At 40.2% G+C, this 21,123-nt stretch overlaps 3 protein-coding genes across 4 annotated transcripts; 2 read left to right on the top strand and 1 right to left on the bottom strand.

Moving 5' to 3' along the window:
* Positions 1-810: 810 nt before the first annotated feature.
* rassf4a (Ras association domain family member 4a) lies at positions 811-19,662 on the bottom strand. 2 transcript variants are annotated; one of them, XM_023410623.2, is made up of 11 exons: positions 19,560-19,662; positions 13,723-13,791; positions 13,506-13,581; positions 5,893-5,999; positions 5,072-5,142; positions 4,123-4,292; positions 3,511-3,612; positions 3,383-3,434; positions 3,151-3,272; positions 2,071-2,168; positions 811-1,321 (listed from the first exon to the last, which is right to left on the bottom strand). In XM_023410623.2, exons 2-11 carry the CDS (start codon positions 13,773-13,775, stop codon positions 1,252-1,254), a joined length of 921 nt encoding a protein of 306 aa, XP_023266391.1. In that variant the 5' UTR covers positions 13,776-13,791; positions 19,560-19,662; the 3' UTR covers positions 811-1,251. The 2 variants fall into 2 exon arrangements, with proteins under 2 accessions (XP_023266391.1, XP_023266392.1); XM_023410624.2 differs by lacking the exon at positions 19,560-19,662 and adding an exon at positions 14,040-14,224.
* Positions 7,506-8,460, top strand: LOC111658198 (protein DEPP). Its single transcript, XM_023410625.2, has 2 exons — positions 7,506-7,635; positions 7,784-8,460. The coding sequence occupies exon 2, from the start codon at positions 7,785-7,787 to the stop codon at positions 8,187-8,189; it is 405 nt and encodes a 134-aa protein (XP_023266393.1). The 5' UTR covers positions 7,506-7,635; position 7,784; the 3' UTR covers positions 8,190-8,460.
* Positions 14,361-16,169, top strand: LOC111658199 (C-X-C motif chemokine 10-like). The gene is made up of 4 exons (XM_023410626.2): positions 14,361-14,517; positions 14,712-14,841; positions 14,935-15,018; positions 15,559-16,169. Exons 1-4 carry the CDS (start codon positions 14,388-14,390, stop codon positions 15,680-15,682), a joined length of 468 nt encoding a protein of 155 aa, XP_023266394.2. The 5' UTR covers positions 14,361-14,387; the 3' UTR covers positions 15,683-16,169.
* Positions 19,663-21,123: the final 1,461 nt, after the last annotated feature.

Genomic DNA, 21,123 nt, shown 5'->3' with positions numbered 1-21,123 from the left:
TGGTGGAGGTCCATGGTTCAAATCCTGATATAGGCTTGACCTTCTGAATGATATCATGAGTGAGATCACCACAGATAGCTTTTATTTTAGAAAAGCCTATGATTTTTTCAAATACTGGCATTTACCTTAAATGTTGGTCCCTCATCCCATATGAATCCAATGACTGACCAGGGACATTTAACCCAAGTACCAGGACTGTAAAATGTTATTGTTGTTATTATTTAGCCTGTGTGTCAAAATCTCCTGGACCTTGAGTATGTGTCCAAACATGCTGTGGCACATGCCTTCTCAAATAGGTCAGAGGTAAGCTGTTAGTAGAGGATTGAAACCCTGCCTCTGCCTTACTGTTCTTGGACTGACTCTGCCTCCCTCATTATTTCAGCTTGGAATCATGAAAATTTGATTTCATTAACAGTTAAATAAGAAACAAATATCCAAATATCTATTATTATTATTAATTATCTGACTCAACTGACTGTAGGTCTGTGTTTAAGGTCAAGGTAGGTCCACAAAATATTACAACAGTTTTACTGTTTGTGAAACTGTGGGAAAAAGGAACAGTCCCTCTCTCTCAGGATACCCCCATTGTGTAATGTTGATAAGTTCTCTCTCACACACACACACACACACACACACACACACACAAACAGGCTCATGGGAACTAGCTGGCACAGAGGGTCACTCAGAAGAACAATGCTAATCTGAGCTCTAGTCACAGTGGAAGTTCGGGAAATAATAAAGACGACTGTTTTCTTCGTGGGAAGTCTGAGCTGTGTATTATGTTTGGTGTCAGCAGAGATCCAGCAGCAATTATAAAGGCCACACTAAAACTGATTTATTATGTAAAAAGGTCCAAGTCATACATTACCAAAAACAGCTGGTATAAATATCCGTATTTGTAGTAAGAATTTTCATACAAAATGTGAATACATTAATTTCAGAGTTATCAAAACAGTGACGCACTTAATAGTAATAACATTAAAAAACAGATCAATCATACACACTGCTGGGATATGTAATTCTAAAAGTAGAAGCACATTGGTGCATGTACTGGTTCTATTGCAGCCTTTACTTTTCCCCTTTTACCTTTAACTCTACATTCACTACAGTGTCTGGAAATGTTCCCACAGTACATCAACAATCATTAGTGTTGCACCCCCCCACCCCATCCCACCCCACCCCTCACACACACACACACACACACACACACACACACATACACACACGGGTTACATCCGTACACAGCCTGCTCTATACTCTGTCACTGGTGTGAGCTCTGTCTTCGAGTTGATGTAGAATCATAGACTTCAGAGCAATGTACCTGAAGAGGTGAGAAAGCGCACATGACACATGATTATGAATACACATTCAAATACATACATTGATTTCCATAATATAAGTTTTATACAAGTTACTACTGTATGTAAAACTTTAAAACTGGTCACAAATATATAGTTTCATAATAAAAAAAAACAGATGGGCAATGCAGTTTTTAGCAAATGTAAATAGTGAATTTGTTGGGTACTATTTTCAGCCGTCGATTTATACACATTAGCCAGTATTTATGGCAGCAGGAAGGTGTACATTGGATTGACTCAAAATAGACTGCACCTTATGTTTATAGGTTAACGCTAAAGTTACAATGTGTGCATGCATGTAGATTGTAAAATATGCCTGTACGTGCAAAAAAAAGAAAAAAAAGAATCATGTTTGAGCCCACATGCCGCAAGTCAACAGTCATCGTCACAGTGACACACATACACACACACACACACACACACACACACACACACACACACACACACACACACACACACACACACACACTGGGGTAAAAGGGCTGAAATATCAGTCATATGAGTCAAATGATTACATAATCATGAAAGCAGTGAGTGATGAATTTTTCACACAAACACTGTCCTCATTGAAGGGAAGCAGCCTTGTTTTGATTGCGTAATGCCAGTGGGAGACATTGATATTGGCTTCACATAATGAAATTAGTTATGTCATTAAAGAAGGCTTTGTCTAGACTAAAGCTAGTTTTGAAACCCTGAGAGATTGTTGACTTACTTTTTGGTTAGTTTGTTTATCTCACGTTCTTCTTCCTCTTTAAGTTTCTCGACAAAGCTGTCTAAAACAGGGATCTCAAACTTAATGTACTGGGCAACCTGTGGAGAAAATGATTCAAACATATACGCTCAAGTGAGCTACGCATCAATTATATGATACTGCATCCACCCATATTGTAGTTGCATAGGCATACAAATAGCTGTCATATTTCTTTTCTCTGTCCATAAAATAAGAATAAAACGATAAAAATGTCAAATAAAATACTAAAAGATGAACTGCGTTGACTGTCTGCAACACAAGATGATCCTTTCCAATAGAGGGTAAAACACAGTAGGATATCTCTACTATTATATTAAACAAATTCATCACAATTACAACAATCAAACAAAACTCACATTTTTTTAAATTAAAAATTTAAAGAACACAACAATTAAATCTGTTTCCACAGCTTCCCTGTTGTCCTGGATGTGTAGAAATAAAGACTTATAAAGACTCTTCTGTAGTTCATCCAGAGTAACATGGAGGTTAATTCTGGAAAGAAACATTACTGTGGAATAATTTAAACGCAATCTTTTAATGCTCTAAGCAACACAAACAAAATTTTAGTCACCTCCTTTGTGTTGAAGTCAAGGCAGAAATAATATGTTTCTATTTCAAATCCTGCACACACAAAACCAAAACTATATCTAGATATCACTTGAAGTAAATGAGATTTTTTTTTGTTATTGAGATGATCTGATATATATATATATATATATATATATATATATATATATAGGCCTACGTATGGGAATGATTCAATTATAGACAATCCAGAAAACATCTCCAGCAACAATCTGGTTTTATTTATATTGCTCAGTGCAGTCACAACATACAGTTGGTCATATTAGTCTATTGTTACATCAGTCCCAAAACAGGATATCTGTCCTCGGCTTGCTAAATTTAACCCAACTGTCTATCACTGGTGCATTGTTTCCTTGTGTGTCAATGTGGAGGACTGCACATAAAAAAGAAAAAGGGTCATGTATCGTGAACAAGATGAGAGAACAGAGAGAGTGGTGGCCCGAGGCCCAGACTCACATCATACGTGACTTCCTCTCCCAGGTCGGCCTCCATGATGAAGATCTTGGAAATCTTCTCACAGGGTCCGTAAAGCACCCGAGCCACCAGTGGGTATTCACCATCTCTCAGGCAGGTCCTCTCTACAAGGGTCACAGTCAAAGAAAGCCACTGACCACAAACATACACACTCCACACAGATACACAAAAAACACATTTCTAGAGACAAAACCACATGAACTATAAAACTTACCGCCAGACTCGTGCACCATATAAAGGACAAACTCTTCAGAATTATTCTCCACCTTCAAAGACAGAAAAAAAACAGATTACTTCTAGTTTTAAGTTTTACAGAAACACCACCATCAGCTCACTGCTTACCCTAAACTTGTGCAGCAGCAGGTTGAGGACTTGTTCAGTCGTCATGGAGCTGTTTACTCGTACATTAGTGACCGAACCATAGGCGGGAGTAAATACAGATGTCTGAGGGCAAGAGAAACAAACATGTAGAAATCTATAACTGAGAGGACACTAAGTATTAGAAACACTCGTGACTCCTTGATGTGAGCAGGGATTCCTGGACTTGAACACCTTGGCACATTTTGAACCGGAAATCTAAAACAGAAAGGAAATCCCTCAGTCTGCAGCTGGAATCTGTTCAATAACACACACACACACACAGACACACACACGCACGCACGCACGCACACACACACACACACACACACACACACACGCACGCACGCACGCACACACACACACACACACACACACGCACACACACGGAGTGTAGTCAGTAGAAACTGATTAAGGAACTCAGTGTAACCTTGTATTGCACATTAATAAAATCCGCCTACAGCAGGCTATTGTGAGACCAAGCACAAGTGCAGACACACACCAGCACAGGAAACCACTGCCCCTCTGCACCTGGAGATGTGTCAACAGCGGGATACATTAACGTGTGTGCTTGTGTCTGTGTTCTGTTTATTGTACCTTGTGGTTGTAGAAGTGTCCGTTGATGGAAAACCTGTGTGTGCGCAAACGCTGCAAGTCTCTGGCGGTGTGTGTCTTTGACCTCCTCTGAACCCGCATGAAGGAAGCGTCACTCCTGGTCCTCAGCAGCTGAGGAGAATCCTCTTCCTCCTGACCACCCATGTCACCACCTCAGGGATGCACGTAAACAAAAACACACCCCTCTTAACACATGCATCAGCTGTTTTTATATACGTCAGACATAAACTTTGTACTATATACTATATACTTTGATTCAGTCAGTCACACTAAATTGAAGTAACTGCATTGACTGGTTCAGCTTACTTTCTTTTGAAAAAATGAACAAAACTTGGCTCATTAACAGTATTTTTCCTGGTTAAAAATGAATAATTTTCTTCTAAAAGCCCTTCTATATTCTCTAAGCCAGGACATGTTGGCTTTTCTTATATATTTCCTTTCTTATATAGAATTTGACTATATCATACCACTATATCATGCTCATATTCACTGTCCACATATTTTTTGAAGAGCCATTTTACGATGAAGCTTATAAATGTGTCTGTATCCAACCAAAATACCTGCCGTCCTGCATCACGTCTTTCGACATAATATAAGTTTGCAGGGGGAGTGAATAAAATCGGTGCACTGTCTATCTGTGAGATGTCAACAAGTGATAAAACTGCTTTAAAAGGCCAATGTCAGCCACATGTCTAAGTCTGACCCGGCTTATTTATAGTGTTGGTGATCTGATCTGGCCTCTCACAATAATCTGCTCTCAACATGTGAGCCAACCTGTCCACTGGAAGCGCTGAATGAAGCATGTGTGGAGCTCTAATCGGTTTCAGTATGTGTGTGTGTGTATAATCTACAGTAATCCATCAGCTGTTTGTGTGTGTGTGTGAGTGTGACTGTGCATGTGTGACAATGACTGCACGTGTATATCACTCACTCGCTGGTCCGATTTCTCTGCCCGGTGAATTATTGTTAGAGATCGCCGATGACACAGAAGACCTATCGTTTCTGTAGAAAGACAGAGGGAGAAGATGCTCACTGTTTTTCTTTAAAGTGTACAAAATTTTAAATGCATCCACGTGATTTGCAAAAATAATTCAGTAGTTCTTAACTCCTCTTTTTCATTAAGCCTATTTACTTCCACTACACCACTGTCTACATTTTTGACTAGCATTGCAACTATCAATTATTGTCATTATTGCTTAATCAGCCAATCATTTTCTTGATTAATATAATTATTGTTTTGGTCATAAAATGTAAGAAAACAGTGAAAAATCCAAAATAATACTAATGTGACTTAGTATCCTAAACCCAAATATATTGAATTTATCTCAGAGAATACCAGTGAATGTTATGGACATTTAAAATGTGTTTCCAATGCAAATATTTATCTTTTGGATGTCACTCCTTTGTGTCTTATTTAGTTTTTTCAGATTTCATTAGCTACCTCTTTAGACTGCTTTCTGATCTGCTGTAAATTTCTCCTCTCTTGTATTATCTTATCTTAATTCCAAAGATATTGGCAAAAAAAAAAGAAGAAGAAAATCCTGAATTGTCAGTACAGCAAAATCATGTTCTACTCAGGTAAAAGGAGTTTCCCCAGCTTCCTCAACTAAATAATACAGGGTGGGGTTAGAGTTTCAAGATGCAGACATTCTCCGCTACTGTGTGAGAGGTCCCTGCTAATATTGCTGGCCCACATCTGTTTGTTCAGCACATGGAGGCATCTGTGTGTCAGTGTGGATAAGGTCGTCGTACCGGTTGAGACGGAATCTTTCATTGTCATCGTACATCTGAAGCCTGATTGGTCGGCGCAGGCCCCAGTAGATGTTCAGCAACCCCTCGAGGATGAGCCCCCCATCCTCCTGCACACACATACACAAAGAAACACACAATCATATAACAATAATTATCAGCAGGCACGGTCAGGGGGGGGATATCCTGCTGGCCGCCCGCCATAGTGGCTCAGTGTCAGGTGTACGTGCAGGAGCAGCCGCTCACAGTTACAGGGTGAACCCTCTCATCTTGGAGAAAACTCGTAAGGCTCCACCCACCCTTTTTCAACACAGTACAAGGGTGAAGTCACGTCTGAGGAGGCAGAAATAATGGGAACAGAGCCGTGGCTGCTTTGGGTCACGTACACACAGGGGGAGCCGTTTTGATTTCACAAAACCGAAACTCTAAAATTAGAAGAAAATGTCCACACTGCTCAGAAAGTAAAAACAGTGATTCAATGTAAAACCAAAACAAAGAGGTCAGCCAATTTTTTTTTGTGCAAATTATTAACTGAATCAGTAATAAATCAGATGTTACACCACAATTGTAACCGTAATCACACATAACACACGTAATCATTGATTGTCACACTCAGTAGATACTATATCTAATCACTATATCTAATTTGATATCACATAATACAATGCAACTCTTTGTGGTTTGTGGTTACCCTGGAGCATTTTTGATTAAACCCAAGTAATTTATGGTTTGTTGGTTTGTTGAATAAATGAAAAGATATTTCAGGATAAAGTATTATAAAAGTATTACAAAGTGTTACTAATTTAGGACATATATGAGTGTGGACGGCTGTATCTGTACATACTGTACAGCGTTTAAGATTAAATGGCTGATCTTGCAGTACCACGAGTCATTAGGATGTGAGAGCTTGTCATTTAAGTGCTTAAGTACAAACCTTTGGCCTTACTCTGCTCAGGAAAATGGTGAATTTTTCATGAGCAAATTGTCCGGGGGTAGAAGAATAACACATCCCACTCAACCAAAGACAAAGCCAGAGAGAGGGAGCCATGCGGTGCAAGTAACCACGGTCAAAAAGTCCTGAAAAATGAACTAAAAGGTGGATTTGCAAACCCTTTTTGTACTTTTTGATTAATTTGTCCGACAGAGAAACATATGTCACTTAAATAATCAAAAGACATCTGACTGGTTTTAATTAAAGCTCTACAAATTGAGAATTAGGCAGAAATGCTATAAAGTATTCCACTGAGGACACTCACTGGATAAACTTGTGGATGACATATTTGTTATGTTATACAGCAGAGGAATCAAAATGGAGATAAACACAGTCAGTTTTTAGTACCGTTTTGAGATGGATAAGAATCATTTTAATATGTCAGGAGATGGATGTAAATGTCAGGGGAGGGAGAGGAGAAGCAGAAAGTAGGGTTTTGGAGGTGTGTCAGATCGCTCCCAGGGCTTCATTGTTTCGGGAACATAAACATTCAGAGCAGCTGCAGCACTGAACCTTGCTAACCCGCCACTCCTGAGTTTCCTGAACAGGCATGGACACACCCTCACGCACACACATTCCCATAGATGTGAGTAAGGTCAGCAGGGCTATTTTTGGCAGTCGTGGTTAATCGCTCTGCTGCAGTGTGCCTCTATAAAGCCTGGATACACACTCCGGTCCAGTCATACTCAACTGAGCGGACCAGACATCACTCTGTTTCACTCTGCGTGTCAGACACATTAACTGAAGAATCAAAGGTGAGAGTGTTTCTTTCTTTCTTTTTCCATTATCAGTTATTGTTTATTACAGTTCAGCTATATGTACGAATGGATTTTAGAGGGACTGTAGCAACTTTACATGTTGTCTTGTTATCTGACTTTTTGATTTTTCCTCTCCCTAATGCAGCATGAAACGCAGGCAGTTGTTGCTTTCTCTGCCTCACCTACCCACCATTACTGAGACGCTGGAGGACTTGCCTGTCCATCCATCATCCTCCCAGTCTACCCAGGGCTCCCAATCTCTAGAGGAGTACATGACCAGTATCCAGGCCCTTGCCTGCCCTGTTGAGGCCCCGAGCTGCGGCCCCGTCAGACTCCAGAGGTCCCCCAGGCTACGGCAGCTCTCAAAGGCTCAGATGAAGCTCTCTGTCTCAGCCTCGCTTCCTCGCGGCTCTCCCCGCGCACTAAGGACTTCCAGACCTTCCAGTCTGAGTCTTAACAGCACAGAGGAATTTTCTCTCAAGATGGGCAGAGAACGAGACAGCAAGGGCAAAGACCCCATGGACTGGCTGTTTGGACAGATAAGGACTTGAAGGGAGACGTTGTTGCCGTGTCCTGTCGGCACTTTGGTGGAATATCTCACAATGAAACAAGGCTGGAAGAACCTGCTCTTTGTATGAGGATTAAAACAGAGCACCGTATGAGGGGACTTACTACGATGTCTGAGCAAAGACAAAATCACCATATGTGAAGATCTATTTATTTCTATGCACTGAGGACTGAAGTCTACGTGTTTACATTGTTTAATATTTTGTAAAGATGTAAAGGATATAGTTTGTAATAAAATACTAAAATAATCATGAACATGTTTATTGTCTGCCATTTCTAGTTGCTCTGTCTACACCGAGTATTTTCTGGTTCCAGATTTTCAAACGTGAGAATTTTCTGCTGGTTTTCTGTTTTCTATCATAAACTGAATCTCTTTTGTTTTTTGAAGATATTACTTTTGGCACTGGGAATTTGTGATTAACATTTTTATTATTTTCTTACATTTGAGAAACTTAATGATTAATTTAAAAAAGTAACCAATATTTTTGGTCATCAGTATAGTTAGCTGCTGCCCTGGTTGAGAAGCTACTGCCAGGGCTGCATCAACGTAGCACAGATGTATTAAAACACTGTAAGAAGCTGTGTCTACAGGCCAGTTTGGGATTGCAACATTCAAATACTGGACTCAAGTAAAGTTTTACAGTATTTGAGTAGGGAGACCGAGTATGGTTGTAACATGGGGAGAGTTGTAACACCACCAATTCCACCAAACAGGGATAATATAGGAGTCATGATTATTTCAGTGTTTACCCACTTCCTCCTCAGTAGTACAGTAGTACTAATTCATATGTAGTTTCTCAGGCAAAATGTGATGCATGTTTCCCCTGCTACTTTAAAACCACTATGCTAATAAAGCTAACTAAACAATGGCTGACATGGATGGAGTACGTTGTAACAAATCTTTGAAAAGTATTACAGCCATCCTTTTAGATACAACCATGAACACTTTCTTGCAAAAAATATAATTTCAACTAATCATGAATCGTATCGCACAATCTGTCACAGTAATACTAGTAATACTAGTGCTCATTACATTGGAGTCCCTGTTGATAGATTAAATATAGGCTATTGCATTTATTATGTGTAATTTATACTCTTCACCGGTGGCCCCACGGTAGAGTATCTTTGAGCAGCTACGTTAGAGGCGATTATTAAAAAGCAGTCACTGAAGGTGATGATGATTTTAAAATAGAATTTATTTTTAAATAAAATGTACTGATTTAATTTACGTGCAGGAAGTGATGTGAGCTTGACTTCTATTCCTGAGGAACAAAGCTGCATGAAGGAGCTCAGAAGGTCTGTGTTGTGCTTTGTAAATCTGCTCTGCTCATCAAACATTTCTGTATCATACAGTTTATCCACACCCTTAAAAAAAAGTGTGTAATAATTACTTCAAAATCTTAAAATGATGTGAATCATATATCACAGTCGTCACACTCACCAGATCTCAACCTAACTGAACACCTACTGTATGGATGATTTTGGTATTAGACAGCGCTCTTCACCAACATTATCATACCACCCAAGGAAAATAAATATTGTGGAAGGATGCTGTTCATTTCTCCAAAGGAGTTCAGAGACTTGGAGGATCTATGACGAGGAACAGTGAAGCTGTTCTGGAGGCTCGGGGTGGAGCGACATTTCAACGTACTTTATGCGGGTTTGTCACCCACCTGCATATATATCTAATAATATAAAACTCACAGGGTCCATTTTAATGAATAGTTCAGTTTGCTGATAATAATTACATACTTTAATTTAAGATCAATACTTTAATTTAATATAAATGCAGGACTTCTACGTGGAGTATTTTGGTGTTGTTGTGCTACTGCTGCTACTTCTTCTTACAGGCCAACCATACTAGTGACTTCTTTGCAGTGAGCTTCACATCTTAAAAAAAACAAACCAAAAAAACAGCATGCCACTGACATCTAGTGGTAGCCGATGGTGCTGCAGTGGAGGCGTTTTAACCTGAAAAGTGTTCGATGCAGCCACTAGGGTGAGCTGCATGCACATAGACCGATATGTGGTGTTAGAGCAGACAAGCACAGGCACAATACTGTCAGCCACGCAAGTGTTGCCCAGTGGTGACTCAGATCAGACTGGAATCATTTGACTTCCACATTATAATGTCAACACATTCTGTAGTAACAGGTCGGTTAAGTTGTTAGAATGACTATTCCTTGAATCAGAAGACCAAAGTTTACATCCCTTTTACCACAAATGCACCATGCTGAAGCGCTCATAAGCAAGACAGTGAATCAGTACCGGCTCCAGCAAAGGTCTCGCTCTGCTGTGTGAACAGCAAAATAAGAATATGCCTCAAGCAATCAGCATCATCCACATTTTTGTTTTTACGCATAACACAGTTGTACTCTTAGTAGGAATATATGTTAGAGCTTGTTTTCTCCTCAAAATTTATTGGATGGCGCCGAACCTCCAACCACCTGACATGTCCTGCCACAACATGACTAATACACGTCACCTGACTACACCTGCAGAGCGCAATCATGGCGCAATCTTAAAACACAAACCCTTTTATATCCCTGTGCCATTTTAAACCGTCTTTTCCCACTTCTTTTTCCCACACAGAGCCTGTTCGCATCGGTCTGGACAGTTGCCCAACAATTAAAACAAAGAGAAAGACATGTAAGGTAAATATGAACACAATGAAGCTCTGTATGGGAGTGACGGTGCAAGTCTAAGGCTGGTTTTCATCAAGTTCATAATGAGTTTCCCAATTTTGGTCTTAGGCCAGCTTCAACCCCAAGAATTTCACTGCTGCGTAATATATTTTGTCCCTCATATCCACCAAATATCCAATGAGTCAGTCATGACTAACCTTTAGTCTCAGTCTGTGTGGTTCATGAGGTTAAAGAGTTCTAGCTTTGTCACTATGTACGTATGTCATGTATAAATTATTATAGCAAGAAAATAAAGAATTTTACATATGCACCATTATAGTTTTCAACATTATTTCACAGTGTATTTGGCAAAAGGGCTTTTTCATTACCACATATCCTACATTACATTACATTACAGCAGATGCTTTATGGGGCAGCAGTAGGGGATCTTGGCATGAGTGCTACTACATCTATTTCACAAATGCAAGGAGATCAAGCAAAGAAGTGCATAGTACCTGCTAGTTAGGCATGTTATGGTGTTAAAGGTGTTTGGTGAGGAGGTGCTCTCAGAAAAGAAGTTAGTCTTCAAGAGATTTCTGAAGATAGAGAGGGACGCCCCTGCTCTGATAGCATTCAGTAGCTCGTTCCACCATCGGGGAACCACAGACGAGAACAGTCTGGACTTAAATTATGGCAATGACACATCCTACTCTAACAATACAGTAAAGTTAATTAGGTAGCTGTTCTGAAGCTTTTGGTTATATCACAATGTCACATGATCCTCATCAGCAGATGATGCTGCCCAACGGTCGACATTCAAATTTAAAGGGGCTATTTGTAAGTTTTCTCTGAAATAAGCAAATATCTCCTTTAAGGACACTTCATCACTTGTTGTTAATTGGAAATTAATTCTCGACATCGGAAAAAAGCAGTTGACAAACCCGACATTTAGTTGCTGTTCTGGAGCTTTTGACACAAAATTTAAAGTGAATATTCGACATCTTTGACTGAAAGCTCCAGAACAGCTGCTGAATGGACCGGGTGGTGACACTGTTTTGTCAGCTGCTATTTCAAAGGTCACGAACAAATTCTCATTCTTAAAAAAGTTTGTGTAGCTTGAACTCATGAACTTTTCCAGAACAGTCTGAACGGTGGAGCTGGAACAGACTTGTTTTGTTTTTTTTTCCCACTTGAACGTTCATTCATTAGGATCCCATTTCACATCACCTGGATAATCAGATCGTGTTGGTATAGCTTTGTGGCTTCAGTTAAGTTTCAATTTTTGTCATCAACTAGACTGATCTAACAATGCTGTCTTTCGCTTTGTTTCTCAGCAGTTTTTTTTACAATATTTTTGTTGGAACTAGACTGAACAGTTTGCAATATACTGTATCAGACTAAAACATTGCTTTGTCACAGCTTTACAGCTAATATTTGATTACCAATTAAGCAATTATATTGATTTTGACAAAATACAAGTGAATGCAGAAAGAGTAGATGTTATGCATTTTTAGCTTATATGAGCGAGTCATCGTCCCCATTGACCCTTAACTCTTTCTTTGTCTGTTGTCAACATTTCTTTCCTGGAACTGGATCCTTGGACAACCTGAGCAATAACACAGAAGAAATGTGCTGTAGAATCAACAGTTCTCGGTGTAGTAACCTCTTTATTTTTATATCACACTTAAGAAATGTATATTTAGGTGATTCTAGTCTGGACTGAATCTCTTTAGACATTAGTGACGCAACATGTTTTGGTTGAATTACAAAGTGACATGCATTTAGTTAAAGTTAAAAAATAAATGACACGCTATCAAAATTCCACATTAAAGTTTCAGCTGAAAAATCACTTGTTACTCAGTTGTAATTCAGTGTGTTGAGTCATTCTTTATAATGGGTTCTGTTAAATATCTTCATCTGTTTTAGAGGTTTGAGATATTGCATCCTTACTTTTGGTTAATATTGAGTCAATATTATGATATCACTGGTCCCTATATTTTACATGTGCATAATGCATGTACCTACATCAGGTCTGTGAATGTGGGGGATTTTCCCAAGAATGAGAAAATGTAGTGAGTCTGGCTGGGGGGACCAAAAAAGAGGGACAGACCATGACCACCCTGCTGTGCCCTGCCCATACACACACACACACACACACACACACACACACACACAAATCTGCTTGAGACCACAAGGGGGAACTCCCGATCATAAAATCAGAAAACTTATCAAACAAATAACCAAACCTCTTACAAACAGCTTTGCAGAACAAACCGCAAACAGCAGGCGTTTACTGTAGAATTGCTTTGCTAAGCAGTGAGTACATATGACTGAAACCCGCAACTCCCTCCCTCCCTCCATTTCCATTTTATTCTTGAGGGTGAGGGGAGGCTTCTTGTGGTTTGCAAGCCCTTTGGTATGTTGGACAAGAAGCCAGTAATCGCAGATCTGAACTCAGAACAGTCATCATATTGGAAGCTTATTTGGTTTCAGATTTTTAATCCTCATTATCTTGTCTAAGAATGAAACCGGTTTCCAGTTTTGTTATGTGTGCTACCCACATCCGTCCACCAACCCACCGCCAAGGCATTATCAGTTACTCTCCCTGTTTACGCTTTTATTTCCACCAGCAGCGTCTCCTGTCAGGTGGCATGTCTGCAGCTGAGCTTGTCTTACCTCACGAGTCCTCAGCTGGAAGTTTTTCCCTTCATGATAACAGTTGTATGTCCTCAGTAGTGACAAGATGTCAGACCTGAATGTGAACACAAGACCACAGAGGAAAGATTAGCTCTCATGATGCAAGAAAGGATGAAACTTAATATATGCAATCACCACTGTGAGATTACTTTATTGTAGATAAATACCTCGCAGTGAGGAAACTAAAAGGACTTACTTTGGTATATGTTTCTCCTCGCTGAGCTTCACGTAGGTCTGAGGCTCACCCATTCTGTCTCGTGCGCAGCTGTGGCAGATGAATATGAGTAACAAACGTTAAAAACGACATATGGATTGCATTATCTCAATATGCATATGAATGTAATGTGCTGCCATATTTCATTTTGATTCAATTCGAGCATTGGAAAATTTTTCTTCTCTTGGAAAGCAGGAGACGGAAATCAGGAGAAATCACATGGTGTTGTTGACACACAGCCAGCAAACTGATAGAAGTTGTGTTGCTGTGGCTAAGCCTAACAAAACCTGGAAACTAACACTGTGTCTTCATTCAAGGACGACTCCTGCCTCTGTGTGCGGCTTCTTATTGAAAATTGGCATACACTGCACTAATGATAAGAAACACCTCCGTTGTCTCTCTGGCACAGTTTTACAGAACACAACTGCTGTCTTTTTAGCCTAATAAAGTCAGTGCATGGTAGGGGAAAAAAAGGGAAATTCATCAATAACTGTGTCCTTCAGGGTGTCAAGTCTCCTCCGACAAAACTGGAGGAATGCTGTCCCTGATCCCTGTATCCTGATGACTGCGTCCTGATTTCAGAGGGAAAGTGCCGTGGGGAATTTCCTGGTTTGGAAAGCCCAGCTCTGAGTGAGCGGGGGAGGAGCATGAGTATAAAACAGCAACATGTGGCTCAGAGGCTCAGTGTCAACGCTAAGCTTGCTTCCAATATGAAGCTTTACCTTCAGTCCGTCTGTCAGCTCGCCTTCCTGATCCTCTGCTGCGCTCTGATCGCAGGTAAGAATCTACAGATTGATCTATGCTTGTATCCGTGTGTTTTTCTTTGATAAGATCTGGATTCAGTAAAAATGTGGATTCTCGCTTTATTTGGGCAAAGCTGTCTTTAACATGTGAACTTGCAGTAACTTAAATCCCTGCTCGTGTTGCACGGTATCGAATTAACCTGTAATCCCGTTACTATGTCTGTGCAGTGAGAGAGTCAGACAGCACGTTTGTCCCGGGAAGATGCTTGTGCCCACACACACAACCAGGCGTCAGAGGGCAACTGAAAGAGCTCACAGTCTACCAAAAGAGCCCCAGCTGCAGCAAAATCACAGTCATGTGAGTACCAGATCCTGCTGACACACACATTCCCACACACGCACATCCAGATGAATGTGACTCAAAGTGTGGATTTTTACATGTTTTTTTCAGAGTGACACTGAAGAGTAACAACGAGCAAGTGTGTCTGAATCCAGAGGCGCCGATGGGCAGACAGCTTACTCGCTGCTGGAATAGGTGAGCGCCTTGATCAGTGAAACTTATCTATTAGTACAGACACTCATTAAGGGCATGAACAGTAAACATGTCCTGAAAACCCTGGCTTTGTGAGGTCTTTGTAATCCTAACGGACACTAAAGCTTTGTAAACCCCAGAGGATCACACAACCTTCAATTTAGGTTAAAAAATTAAATTTAGCAATGACCTTTGCACACGACAACAACAATATTCAAGGTCTAATTTGGTTATAGAAGGGTTCCACCCATCTTCATATTTCCCGTAAATCATTGCCAACAGTATCTTATTTGTTGCCAAGCCAGTTCTTGTATCAACAAAGCACCTAGTTTTGCCACCAGTACGCTGGTAATCCTTGACTTTAGTATTATCTCTCTTAGTGGTATTAATGGGTTCTCCTATATAAGCTATTAATGCATGATCACATCTAATAAGCTAAGAGGTTTTTTTTAAATTTTTTATTCTGCACACTGTCTGATACTACAGGAGCACATTCCCAGCTCTACCTCCACACTAAAGTTTGCACTTCTCTGTGTTTTCCAGAGCTCATAAAATGGGTCGTGATGTGAAACTGTGCCTGAAGAGGAGGAGAGGGAGAGGGAGAGGGAGAGGAGGTCAGCAACAGCGGTCTCGACAGAGGAGCCGCGGCCATAACGTGAATGCCTGATCCTCAAACTCCCAATAATCAACCATCCTGCCAAATGAAATAAAGCTACTGCGTGGCGAGAAGTGGGCACACACGGAGAATCCAAACTGTTGGACTCTTAACTCCAGGCCACCAGCTGGTGTTAAACAGAAACAGCACACTACCACTTCTACAAATGTCTCACAGCTCAGACAACAAGTTCCCCTGAATTGCTGCCTGGGCTGTAAATAAAACTGATCTTCTAGGCCAGAAGCAGGGGGCTATTTTTTTGTTCAAATGACTTATGTAATGTTAAAAACAAAGCCCTGGAGGCTCGTCAGAAATGTTAAACTTTAGCTTTAAAATACTATAAAATGGTCAGTATATTGTTTATGTGTAGTTCTGTGTATGCACCTGTAAAAGCTAACTGAACACTTTGTTGGTTATTTATTTTTATATGAACATGGGAATTTTTTTTGCGACATTGTGTCTTTTTTTTTTTTTTTGTAATAAATATATCTGAACACTGGTGTTGCCTTGTGAGCTATTCTTTGTTAAAGCTCCTGACTGGAGAACTGAAGGACGATTACTTCCTTGGCAGGATATGAGAGGTCACTTGACCCACAGTCTCAGCTTTGGTTAATAAACTACAGGATGTGAATCAGCAACAGGCAAAGACAAACATATCTCATTCAAAACATCTGCACAAATATCTCAAAGTTACAACAGGAGCTTATCTCTAGTGTCAAATCTACAGAGTTCATGTAAAAACATTCGCTGGTGATGGTTTGTAAAACAAGACACCAGTGATGGTGCATGTTGTAATGTTGTACACGTTTATGGACTATTGTCTGGTGTTGAACAAACAGACGGACACATTCAGGTGATAAGGGCGTGGGGCACTGAAAGTGAGTGTTTATGGCGGGTGACTGATAACCATGCTTCAAAGCAGCTCCGAGATTTCTTGTAAAGCATGTGACAGTGTAGATCCCACACACACACACACACACACACACACACACACACGATACTTTTGCCCTGCACTCACACCAATCTGAATAAGAGATATTGAATAACCAAGGCATGTGCCAGCCTGTGTCCTTTCCCACCAAAAGGAATTGATTTGGTCTGTTGATACAATCCCATGAGATCACTCAACGCTTCACGGCACATGATGGTAGAACAGAAAGTGAAAGTAAGTGGCTCAACAAGCTCCTCTTTGTCACAGGCAGAGCTGGGTAAGGATGTTTTTTTTCCATATTTGGTGTTTTATTGATGAACTCAGTGAAAGGATTGAGGTTCCTTTGAAGCCAAAAATAATTCATTGCAGATGGGATTAAACAGGATACCAACTGAGAGGATATGTGACCAGCTGTCCGGATAACTGTCTTGTTTCTGGATGGCATGCAACCAACAGAAATTCACCCTTAAAATCCTATGCACACTTACTCCAGTACTTTTCAGTACTTTTCAATTATACAGACATTGTATTACAGCTGTAGTTACTTCCTGCATTGTTCAATAACAACTACCCAACAGAATGTCAATAATTAAAAGATTGCTACATCTTAACCAAATATATAAAAATGCAGGTTAAAGTAATCATTATATTAACACAATAACAATATACAAAAACGTAACATAACATAAAAACATTCTGTTCTGCGATTCTGTTGTCATAATAAATACTTTTTATATTTTAAAATATATTTTGCTAATAATAGCTCTGCACTTTTACTTAGGTATAATTTCGCATACAAGCTTGTAATTGAGGATTTAGCACTACTATTGCTTCTAGACAAAACACCCCAAACCTCAATGTTTACTATCAGCTAAGAAATAAACTTTGTCAAGCTTCTTGACTCTTGAACACAAATTGCAGATTTACTTCACCTTTTCTGCAACACACTACACATCCACATGTAATGCAAAGGTAAGCACAGTCTTCAATACACACTGACAACTGATTCATTAACAACTTTTAGTAGTGTGTTAATGAACAAGGTGTAATGGTGTTGTACTCACTAGTAGCAGATTTGTCTTATCTGAAGTCAAACTTTTAATTGTGTAAGGTGATGTGATTTTGAGTCTTAGGTCTTATTCTGAGGTCTGAGTTTAGGATTTTTTCTATAGTGAGTTTCCTTTTTTACGATATAGGTTTTTCTATAGGAATTGCATTAAGATTATATGAATAAAAAAAGAAAGAAATGTTTTGTTAAAATGCAGGAATACTCCCTCCTTAACTGTAACACACTGTAGCCTATACTTTGAACAAACATTGGATGTTACATTCGAACACTTGCCTCTGTAATACCTGTCACTTAAGCCACATAACCATGACGCTGATGTCACAATGGTGCCACCTAGTGTCTAAAGTGCGATGTACACCAAACTTCATTGAGATCCTCATTGGGTGTAGAAGAAATGGCTCCGTCTTAGTCACTGATGGTCCATTAAGCAGCTCGATGACACAGTGTCGTATTGTTTCAAATTAACAAGGACTGTTGTCTCTCTTCACACTGACAACACCTGCCGGGACAGAGCCTGCAGGACACTGGGCGGCTTTAATGTAGTCTTTACTCCAAAGTGCTTAAAGCTCTGAGCTCTCGGTTGGGACTCTCCCAGCAGCCCACTGTCTGAGATGAGCTGTGGACTTGCAGTGTATCATTTGGTCACATGATAGAGGAGGTGATTCTTTAGCTTTTCTTGCAGCTGAAGCAGAAGTTTCTTATAGGGGGAAAAAAAAAGAAGAAAAAAAATGCTTGCATGAGCAGCAGTAGTCACCACAAAAACCAGGAAACTAGACTGCCCAGTACTGACCACACAACTGTCTGAATGGGAAGTGACTCCGGGAAGTGAGGCACAATTTCAGCTGAACAATGAACACTGAGGACAAAATAGGAGACAAGTCGTTTGAATTTTCTCTCACACTGCTGCTCCTCTTACTATTCTCACGTAATTAAAAGATTGAAATCAAAATCCAAACTATTCTAATGGACTCTTCATGGTCTTCATGAAAATCCAACACTGTTTATGTTAATTACTGAGGCAATGGCTGCACCTATATCAGCGCTCCTCCCTCCCTGTAATGACCTCTGCCCATCTCCACTTTCATCCAAGGAAACTGCTGACAGAGTAGGTGCATAATGGGATGGGATGGTCAGTCTATCTCTCATACATATTTATACATAATAATGGGTGTATAAATATTCCATAACTTAAAGGATTCCAGTCTGTCACCATTATTATGAATTATTCAGCCACTGCACATGGCTGCACAGGAGATGGACCAAAGGCTGTGAGCTGTGCAAAGAAGATAGAGGTCATTTTACTGGGTGATGATGAGGTTTTGGTGAATTTCTCTTCTCTTCTCTACCTCTGTGTGTGTGTGGGTGTGTGTGTGTGTGTGTAAGCTCCCTCGGTGGACAAAGAACCTTCATTGCAGGTCTGCTAATTGGTTTGATCATCGCGAGATTCGTATCCAATTATCGCACCTACACTGCCAGCTGCGCCCCGAAGTCGATCCATTCCCATGCGTAAAATGTCCAGGAGTGCTCCAAATAGCGCACACAGTGCAGTCTGAATTTCAAGACAAACGCTGACATTTCCTTGCAAATCACCTCATGAAGAAAGATCTATTTGTATTGCAGCCATTACTGTAATGAACGTCTAGTTTTAATAATTGAATAAAACAGATAAAAGCTGACAATAAGGAAAGTTTTGTAGCAGCCGCCACAGTATTAATGTTCCTGGATGCAAAAAAGAAAACAACTGTTACCGTTAGAAACCTGCGTCCAACTTCAGAACCCCAATTGAGGTGGTGTTTAACCGCGTGATTTTCTAGGTAAAGTTTCCTCCCTCCTGCTATTTTCCTATAAAAAAAATACCCTGCTGTAGATTTGATCAGTTTGTTTCTTACCATAGCAGAGCGCGTCCACCGTCTTCTTCCGTATATCTACCAGCGATGTTCGCTATCCCGCTACTCCTTCGTTATCTTCATGCCTGCCCGGCCGTGCGGCGTTCAGAGCTGGAGGATAAAACTGACAACAGGGTGATCCAATAGAAGGCCCGTACTGGAACGCCTCAGCCAATCAGCACTCAGGGTGGGCGGGGCTAACGCAATCAGGGCTGCATACCTCTCTCCTCCTGATCAAGGTGCATCTGAGTTCACAGCAGTGTCTTGCATTCTGCTCTTTGATGACAAAAGCTCAGAGGATCATCATTAGACAACTTTTTTTTTTTACTATGCTAATTTTGTGATTTGGACCTATAATCTATTCGAATCTTTTTTAAAGGATGGACTAATAGGTGTGTTTTATTACTTAAATGTTTGTATCTTGTATCATGCTTGAATTTTATTTTATTTTATCACCTTTACTGTTAAGTTTTTATAGTTTGTTATGTTTTATGATTTTTCCTAATGTTTTTTTTTGACAGAATCAAATCAGTTGCAAAAAACAAACAATTCAAAGACCTAGCTCTGTATATTGATTTCCTTATCACATGTGCAGTGATAAGAAAATCTAATCTCTCTAGCACAGCCATCACTAAAACACTGGCCCTGTTTTTTCTTCTCCAGCACAGCAGTAAAGGAAGAAGTCTCTGTGACCTGTTAAGATTTACTTCACCCATCCTGTTTTTGAGCCTGGATCTGCCATCTAGGAAACTATTGTAGGGTGGAAACACAAGCTGTAGGAAGTCTCTCTCTCTCTCTCTCTCTGTCTCCCTCTCTCTCTCGCTCTCTCCCTGTCTGAATAGGATTTATGATTTAACATGCACAGAGGAAGTAAGTTGTTCCAGCAGCGTAGCAGCTGAAAAACTTCCCTCACAGAGAACAACTCATTCTAAAAGGACATGGGTACAGGAGGAAGAAGTTGGTGGGGCGTTTATGGAAGTGGTGTGGAAATACTGACGTTCTTTTCCCTCTCTTTTGTTTCTTATTGGGTCACTCGGCTGCTAATTGACCAGATATTCTTGTAAAGAGGACAATGCAGCCCTGATTATGGCCAACTGAGCGGCCTCAGAAAACTCAGCACAAAGACTCCCTGTTCTCTCCATAAAGCACCAAAACATCTCCTGACTGGACTCACATGTCATGGCTTTGATGTATAGAACAAAAAAAAACAAGGAAAGAAGGAATGATACCATGTAGCAGCTGCTGATGTAGATTGTGTCTAATATAGAGAATAACCCAGTTGTTTCACCCACAGGCTATATATGTGTGTGTGTGTGTGTTTTCACAAGTCTGCTGTCTGGCCCCACTTCTCAGTGAGGTGTTTTCTGATGAATGAGGCTCTCTGCTTTTATTGATTCTCTCCTTAGCTTTGATGCTGCAGAGATGTTGCCTCTTAAGGCTACATACAGTTATATACCTACACTTCAGTGAACAAAGGACCGAGGAATCTGGTATGTGTGTACAGTGTGTGTGCAGTGTGTTTGCCTGTGTTTTGACAGAGCGAAAACAGTATTGATTTATGACCTGA

Source organism: Seriola lalandi, unplaced genomic scaffold (assembly GCF_002814215.2).
Source record: "Seriola lalandi dorsalis isolate HSWRI2012SDOR001 ecotype SW California unplaced genomic scaffold, Sedor1 jcf7180002054426, whole genome shotgun sequence".
Classification (NCBI taxonomy): Eukaryota; Metazoa; Chordata; class Actinopteri; order Carangiformes; family Carangidae; genus Seriola; species Seriola lalandi.
This window is presented reverse-complemented; position numbering and strand designations above follow the sequence as displayed.